At 34.7% G+C, this 8346-nt stretch overlaps 2 protein-coding genes and 1 long non-coding RNA gene across 5 annotated transcripts in view; 1 reads left to right on the top strand and 2 right to left on the bottom strand.

Annotated features, from left to right (window-relative positions):
- LOC9298981 (probable acetyltransferase NATA1-like) overlaps positions 1 to 81 on the bottom strand; it is a 1260-nt gene extending 1179 nt beyond the window's left edge. The window contains exon 1 of the mRNA XM_021018044.1: positions 61 to 81. Within this exon, the coding sequence (XP_020873703.1) occupies positions 61 to 81 (21 nt within the window). The remainder of the gene's footprint in view (positions 1 to 60) is intronic.
- A 1413-nt stretch (positions 82 to 1494) lies between these two features.
- LOC110226388 lies at positions 1495 to 3209 on the top strand. Its single transcript, XR_002330424.1, has 2 exons — positions 1495 to 2736; positions 2831 to 3209. It is a non-coding gene; the product is annotated as an uncharacterized LOC110226388 (long non-coding RNA).
- A 574-nt stretch (positions 3210 to 3783) lies between these two features.
- Positions 3784 to 6443, bottom strand: LOC9298984. 3 transcript variants are annotated; one of them, XM_021018000.1, is made up of 9 exons: positions 6327 to 6443; positions 6082 to 6219; positions 5799 to 5966; positions 5536 to 5680; positions 5352 to 5461; positions 5128 to 5260; positions 4905 to 5034; positions 4602 to 4828; positions 3784 to 4512 (listed from the first exon to the last, which is right to left on the bottom strand). In XM_021018000.1, the coding sequence occupies exons 4-9, from the start codon at positions 5650 to 5652 to the stop codon at positions 4324 to 4326; spliced, it is 906 nt and encodes a 301-aa protein (XP_020873659.1). In that variant the 5' UTR covers positions 5653 to 5680; positions 5799 to 5966; positions 6082 to 6219; positions 6327 to 6443; the 3' UTR covers positions 3784 to 4323. The 3 variants fall into 3 exon arrangements, with proteins under 3 accessions (XP_020873659.1, XP_020873664.1, XP_020873669.1); XM_021018005.1 differs by having other exon boundaries at positions 5536 to 5966; XM_021018010.1 differs by lacking the exons at positions 5799 to 5966; positions 6082 to 6219; positions 6327 to 6443 and having other exon boundaries at positions 4157 to 4512; positions 5585 to 5668.
- Between the last annotated feature and the right edge of the window lie 1903 nt (positions 6444 to 8346).

Below are 8346 nucleotides of genomic sequence, written 5' to 3'. Positions count from 1 at the left end.
AGTTTTTTGTGGATTTTAATGAGAAGATTAAAATGTTAATGAGCCCAAATCCAAACCTACAAACCAATTCAAATATCTCATAATAACTTGAATCTATATATACATTTTTGGATCACAATTAGCAAATAAATCCTGAAGTTGAGAAGTATTTACAATGACATGCCATTAGCATTAATTATTTAGATTTTTTTTATTTAAGTAAAGATTTTTATTTGAAATTTATTTCTCATATATTTAGCAAAAGTCTCTACAAAATCTTTCCTTATCTATTTAAGTAAAGATTTTGAAATCAAATATGTTCTCAACAATTTACCAAAAATCTATACACAATCTTTTTGAAAATTTCGACTTAGTTAACTTCTGATTTTTATCTGCAAAAAAAAAAATTAATTGTAACGAGTGATGTAAAAATCGGGAATGTTGATACTACAATTTCTTCTACTTCTTTTTTTTCATATAATGAAAATTATTTTTTAGGGATATTTTCTTAAAACCTCTAAACAAAACAAAGGGTTTCAAACGATAACTTCTCTTTTGGCGGGTCTACCCGCAAACCCGTAACTCTCTACGGGCTTATCCGCATGAACCTGCGACCCGTAGTGCATAAAAATATTATTAAAAAAATAACAAATGATGTTTAATTTTACGGGACGGAGTTATATGGTGCAACGGGTTTGGATCAATATTAATATTAAACAATATACTATGGATGAAATCCTAGAATTAAAAATCAAAATTTAATTATAAAATCAGAAACACTAAACAAAATAACAATATTAACAAAACAAATACAACTTAAAATTTTGCAAAATAATTTTTTAGTTATAAAAAAATCGACTAGCGGTGTACCGCGGGGTAAAATCTAGATTTGGAAGTTTAAAGAAGAAAAATATTTTTTTAAAATAATAGCTCCGCGGTGTACCGCAAGAAAAATCTTTCTCCTAAACTGAGGTAAGAAGAAGAAAAAAGTCAAATGTCGTTTAAGTGTATATATAGATATACCATTTAAACCTAAAACACAATTAATATACTCAAAACTATTAATATAGATATATAGATGGTACATTTATAAAATAGGTCGAAATATTATATTATACTCTCTATTAATAAACAAAACTAATTATATTTAGATTTTTTAAAAAAAAATTATAGCCCCGCGGTGTACCGCGGGTTCAAATCTAGTTTTCAAACATTTTCACTTCAATTTGAGGGGGACTATAAAGTGTATATACATATATAACGATTAGTTATTGTTGGTTGTATACACTGCCGTGCCTAGGGTCTTAGAGGGAATTTTTGTCACTAATGCCACTTCTTCAAAAAAAGTAATCGTTTATGCCACTCTTATATTATATTATATTTTTTATTTATTTTTTAATATAAAATCTATAGTAAATGTCAAAAAAACCTTTACCCTAATTCAGTATTTACGTATCCTTGCCATTGCCTACCTAAAACCTAATTATTTTATCTTCTTCTTCTATTTCATTTTCACGCTTCTCCTCTTCCATCTCTTTCTTCTTTCACGCTTCTCTTCTTCCGTCTCTTTCTCCTTCATCGGCGACTTCTTCTTCTTCTTCTAGATTTTTCGAAACCTTAACCCTAAATCTCTTCTTCCTCTTCTAACCATCAACGAAACCTCTTTTTCTCCGTGGATCTTTCTTCCCTCTCTTCGATCTTCTCATTCTAGATCCATAGATCTTCGTTCTTCTCACAGATCTGAGATTAACAACAATCCCGATCTAGATTTCTCCCAAATCGGCTTTGTAGTGACGGAGAAGAATCGGCGGTGGAGGAGAATCGGCGGTGGAAGAGAATCGACGGTGGAGGAGAATCGACGGTGGAGGAGGATCGACGGTGGAGGAGAATCGTCGATCCTCCTCCACCGGCTTTGTATTTTAATAATTAATTATGTATATTAACTAAGCAAAAATAAAAGTCTAAAAAATATATGAGACTAAAATACAACTAAACAAGAAAAAAGAATGTTAAATGTTAGAGATATTGAAGATCAAATTTTGATAAGATGAATTTTACTATTTTAAATTGAATTTTGATTAACTAACCTAAGAAGATTATCTATTAATGTGGCCTCTAAATTTTTAAAACCCAATGTGGCCTAAGGCAAATGTCTTTTTTTTTTTTATTATTATTCAAGTAGTCACGGCTCTGGTTGTATAGTTTGTTAGTCTCAAGCTCTATATAAACAGTTGTAAAGTCATCATTCGAAGGTTAACGAGAATTTCAGTCTTTATCTATATAATGAAGTCGATAAATTTAGGCCTTAATGATCAACTTTCATATCACGCTAAGCAATTAACATGTAATTAGGGTTGTCCACTTTGAATAGTTTCGTGGATTTTAAGGACGAAATCTTATTTTTTCATGTTTTTAGTCATTGTAGAGAACTTTCTAATGTGGTTTCTTATTTACAATTTCTAATGTGTTGGTTTTTATTTGCAGCATTAGTGCGACCGACGTTTTTAATTGCAGCATCTCCTGTTCTGTTTATTCTTAGGCATGAAATGGATTAGAGGGTTGCATCCACCTGAAGTTGCATCAACAGTTGGGGTTTCAATCACTGGATCAACAGAGGATCAGGTTAAGGAAGGGTGAAATAGACAAGGATGGCAATTCAATCAAGTAACTACATACAACTATTCCAGCCTACAGAGCTTATTGCGGTTTATCAGAAATTCAATTAGTCATCACAGAGAACTTCCTCCAGAAGTCCAGGTTTGTCTTCAAACCTAAACGATCAGTATTTTCTTGAGTTTAGGAAGTAAAGTTTTGGTCTCTCATGGTCTTTGAAACTTTTTGGTGTCTCAAGGTCTTTGGGGAACGTATCCAGAAGGATTGGATAGTAATTTTGCTTCTAGGTTCCCTACGTTGATGATCATAGTCCATAGAATTATGTCTCACAACTGCAAGACAGAAAACGCGTTTAAGACTTACTTCCAAGATAGCGAAATGGATGGATGATGATGTTTAACACACTTCCAAGATAGCGAAATGGATGGATAAGTCTAGACTCATAATTTTGTTTAGAAGTCATTGACCTTTTATGAAAAAAACAAACTAGTTTTCACCATTGGCTATTTGCTCGCCAAATTTCTTTATCCTCACCTCCATCGTTACCAAAACATGCTAATGTCAACTAACACATTCTTCTATATTGATTATCAGAAATGGGATCAAATTATCATAAATATCTCTTGATTATCAACAAAAAAAAAAAATCTAAATTATCATCCACCTTCAAGATTATCTCAGAAATATCTGGATTATTATGATTATCAGATATATGAATATATACATGAATATATTAAACATTAATATATAATTCTTCTTTCAATTTTATGTGATCTTATATTTAATTAATTTTGAATTTATATAAAATACATATATTTAATAAAATAATAGATTTTTCTGCATATGATGTTATTCAAAATTTTAAAAACGACATATATTACTCAATGGATGAAGAAAATATAACAAAATGATGTTTAATTTCACGAGAAGAGGTTATATGGTGGGATGAGTTTGGGTCATTATTAGTACATGACAATATGCCACCGATGAAATCATAGAATTAAAATAAAAATATAATTATATAATCTTTAACACTAAACAAACCAAACAATATTAACAAAACAAAATAACTTAAAATTTAAAGTTTTAAATTTTTAAAAAATCGAGTCGTAGTGTACCGGAGTAAATTTTTTAGATACAAAATAATATCAATTTATTATAATAGTCCATGATTATAAATGCTTGCCAATATTTACATTATAACACTTCTACACATTTAGGTAACAAATACAACAATTCAAAAACAATATTTATATATTTCAACTATATTAATTATAATATAAAATAAATAAATGAGAAGTAATTTTTTTAACGGATTGAGCCGAATTACACATCGCATGCACTGACCGATATATTGGTGAGGGAAACCTTAAAATGTGAAAGATTGATCTTTGCCGCAGCTTCGGCCAAAGACACTTCCTTAAGATGTGAAAGACTGATCTTTGCCGCCGCTTCAGCTTTTAAGTTTCCTCCGCCTTGAGATTCTTATCCCTCGCCGGTATCTCGTCATCAAAGGTAGCAACGCCACCACTCGCCGCCTGATCCGCCGGTTTTTTTGTTCAAAAACATAAATATGTATATTCACAGATTCCTAAAAAAAAATAAGCAAATGTATTCACAAATTTCTAGCAAAAGAAAAGCAAGGACAATGATTTTTCTCTCTTAATTATATACAAAGCTGTGGTGATCGCATTGAAGTATAGGTGCAGATCCACGAGTCCAGCAGCTTCTTCAGCACGGTTGTAGCCTCGGTTTGAAAGATAGAACAACTGCAGCTAGAACCACAACCACAGCAGCTAGAACCAAAGCAGTAATGGCTGTACTTTTCCAGGAAAGTCTTCCCAAGATCACTTTGCATGACTCGTCAGCTTCTTTGTAAAGAGAAGCATTGGCTCCTCCTTCATTAATAGCTTTTTCGTTCTAAGAACATCACATATGTAAGGTCTTAGATCAAATCACAACTTAATGGAGGGAAAAAAAGTTGGCTTAGAAGAGTAAAGAGCCATTACTTTTAGCCTGAAGCTCTTCATAGTTTGATTGAGAGTGAGAGTATTACTCCGTGATGATGATAGTTTGCGAGAATGATCCTTCCATTCGTCTACAAGATTTTTAAGAAGAGCAACACTAGCTTTTAGATTATTCTCGTAGAGATTGTCCCAGTGATTGCAGCAAACTATGTTTTCGGTCAGAGCCCAGATAGCGATTGATGTAGCTTCCTTGGCTAAAACAGGATTTGCTGTAACAACGGCAACACATTAGAACTCTATTTGGAGAAGAGAGAAAGGACTCAAGGTTTTGATTGTTACTAATACCTCCCCCAGCTAATCTCAAAGAAAAAATGAATATCTGTCGAGCGGCTTTTTTCATAGCCTCGCCTCCTGGTGTACCGGCAAGAGCCAATTCCTTCAACAAGGGATAAATTGCCTCAAACCTTGCTGTAGCCTGTGTGCGTACAGAGACCATGCTTGTTGATCAGAATCTGACAAATGCAACAAGGTTTTGTTTTATAAGTTCCAATACTAGTATAGTGCTTACCTTTACTCTTGCGGATGAGTCAGGGAAGGTAAGCCGCAGCAAGCTCTCAAATGAAAAAGGTGGAATCACTCCATGATCCTCAAAGACAGCTCTCTCTACAAGTATGGTCCGAGCATTTGGTTGCGACAAAATACTGATGATAAGAAAATTGCACAAAGAAGATCAAGATGATTGTATATATACAGCAAAAAGAGACCACGCAAGAAAACTCTTTTTTGACTCACTTCTCAACCAGCTGCAGGATGAGATTCCGTGAGTGAGGGTTGGTATCGACTGCTGGTAACAAGGTATCCGCCCATGTAAACAAGGCCATGAATAAATCACCTCGGGAGGCCTGTCCACATTTTACACACTTTCAGATCACAGAGAGAAAAGAAAAGAGTTGACAAAATAGATCACACGAGGAACCTGAGCTATCATCGAAACTGTAACCGGAAGCAGGTCTGGTTCTCGGTACCTACTATACTTGAACCTCATTGGCGGCAATACACGAGCCAAAGCACTTGGTTTCCCACGCAATACCATCGCGCGCTGAGGTAACAAATAACGACACCTAATCGTAAAACAAACAGATCATAATGGAGCTAGTCAAACAAAGGTAACAATTCAATATTCAGACATCTATAAAATTGATGTGAGACGAGACCAAAGGTTTTCCAGAAAAGAATGACCTGAGATTTGCGATAAGTATGAGGTGGACCTCCTCGAAGTTCTGTCAAACAACCGTTAATTTTATTAAGCGCCCACCATATAAAGCCACAGAGTGTGTTTAACTTCTGACGTTGGATCCAATCGACTGATATTTTGTAGACAGATTCAGGAATATGAGATAAAGGAACCTGTTTATACAAGAAAAAAATAAAGAAGAAGATAAATGAGCTTCATGAAACAAACCTAGAAATATTTTTCGTAAACATAAGAAAGAAAAATGTAAGAAAAAGATAATGAGCTCACATCGATCACATCGATGAGCTTGAACAAGGGAGGATTGTTGAACATCTCCGGCCATGAAAATGGGACATCGCAAAAGGCTATCCCAAAGTAGTCGACAAATTTTATTAGCTGCCACTCTGGCAGCATCGGATACATCTCCTACAAAAACAACAACAACAAACAAACAAGGTTTTATCGATTAAGATAAGAATTCCAGTGATTAAACAAACGGATTGAGCCGAATTACACATATCGCATGCACTGACCGATATTTTGACGAGGTAAACCGTAAGATGTGGAAGATTGATCTTTGCCGCAGCTTCCGCCAAAGACACCTTCTCCTCCTCCTCCTCCTCCTCCTCCTCCTCCTTCTCCTTCTCCTTCTCCTTCTCCTTCTCCTTCTCCTTCTTAGTTTCCTCCGGCTTCAGATTCTCACCCCTGGCCGCTATCTCCTTCTCCTTCTCCTTCTTAGATTCCTCCGGCTTCAGATTCTCATTCCTTGCCGCTATCTCGTCGACGCTGTCATCTACCTCTTCAGAGAGACCGGTACCGTTCGATTCATCCTCCACATAAGCAGCAACCATATTCCTTGCCCGTTTTTTCTTCCGAGACACGACTTTCGTCCATCCACTGTCGTCGACGTGGGAGTTACATGTAGAGGTCTCGAACTCATTGATCGGAACCATAATTTCTCAATAATTCTCTTTCCCAGCGTGATCAACAAAGACCAAAGTAGATGACGATTACTTTACCGAAGAGAAGTAGGGTTTTATATGAAAGATTGTTGAAGAAGAAAGGGTTGTGTATTAGGGATTTAGGACTAATTTATGAAGTGACTATATTATCCTTATATAATAAAAATTAAAAACCCAATTCTTATTTTTCTAAACCAATTCAATTATTTGTTCCACGGACAAAAAAAACAAATTATTTCGTCTACTTAATCAACTGCTCCATCTCCATGATATCCCTCTTTGAGATTATGTTTTCTTCACATGGCTAAGCTTTCTTCAGTGGAGTTTGGTTTTTCTCCTATACGTAGTTAAACATGTGTCATGAATCATGATCCATGACCATGGCGTTATCATTTCAACATTTTTTATTTGTTTGTTTGAGACGACTACAAATGTTTGTGCCCTTTATTTTTCAGTGATTGGTAGGATGCACCGTTGATGGAAAAGACCCAAAGGATCTTTAGCATGAAATTTAAGATTGTGATCGACATTGACATTCCTGTGAAGTTAGGAACAAAAGTAGTTTATGGTTTTGGAGTTTGTTTTTTTCTATGAAATTTAAGTTATAATGATGATTGATCAAAGATAGAATCATCAATAAGTAGATATAAAAATATCATATGCATCAAATAACACATACATTCATACGAGGCTTGTACGTTACAAATTGTTACACTCAAACCTCCCCCACAAAGCCACAAATAAGACACAGTAAATGTCACTCACCGACCATCTTAAATAATATTCGTTTTTTCTTTTATATGATTTGGGTCCCTTTTTTTCCTTTCTCCCATCTTGACCCAAAGAATTTTTCACCTCTTCGATAGTTCGAATAATCAAATTTAAGCATGAAGCTCGTGAAGTTGGCTTCTCACTGACCCATAGGCCTTCATAGCGCCAGCTCTCAACACAAACTGATGGTAAAATGCTGCAATGGCTGCACCCACAAATGGACCGACCCAGAAGATCCACTGTATAATTAAAAGAAGTAAACTCATTAATAAGTTAATTAATGCCGAAGAACAAGCATCAGAGGTGAAAATGAAAACCTGATCATCCCAAGCCTTTTGATTGTTGTAGATGACGGCAGCTCCAAAACTCCTAGCCGGATTAATTCCGGTGCCAGTAATTGGAATTGTGGCTAAATGAACCATGAACACGGAAAATCCAATTGGCAATGGTGCTAATACCTTCAATTCAAAAATTTCATATAAAAATAAATCAACCTACGTCATTAACAATGACATAGACGACATTTGAATTTGAATGAACTTTAGGTACCAAGATCACTAAAATAGACAAAGAATCAATTAATGACCATGTGCATAACAGAAAGATTTGGTTTTGTAACGAATCATATATACTTGAAAGGACATTTATCATGGAAGTATGTACATATACACATGGGTCGTTGTGCAAATGCAAAATATGGACAATTTACATACTACAAAGACATGTGATGAAGAGACGTGGAGCACAAATAGAAATAGGGTATGTCGTTATAACGTGTAAAAAGACATTTGTACCAAAGAAAGATACAAGAAATGGTGAT

This window comes from Arabidopsis lyrata (assembly GCF_000004255.2).
Source record: "Arabidopsis lyrata subsp. lyrata unplaced genomic scaffold ARALYscaffold_92, whole genome shotgun sequence".
NCBI lineage: Eukaryota > Viridiplantae > Streptophyta > Magnoliopsida > Brassicales > Brassicaceae > Arabidopsis > Arabidopsis lyrata.
This window is presented reverse-complemented; position numbering and strand designations above follow the sequence as displayed.

What these genes read in the sequence shown, in the direction of transcription:
- LOC9298984 (XM_021018005.1), bottom strand. Translation starts at nt 5,652, where the DNA reads ATGGTATTGCGTGGGAAACCAAGTGCTTTGGCTCGTGTATTGCCGCCA. An exon ending in ATCCTGCAGCTGGTTGAGAA is followed by an intron (nt 5,261 to 5,351) that starts GTGAGTCAAAAA and finishes TCTTATCATCAG; the next exon opens with TATTTTGTCGCAACCAAATG. An exon ending in ACTCATCCGCAAGAGTAAAG is followed by an intron (nt 5,035 to 5,127) that starts GTAAGCACTATA and finishes GTACGCACACAG; the next exon opens with GCTACAGCAAGGTTTGAGGC.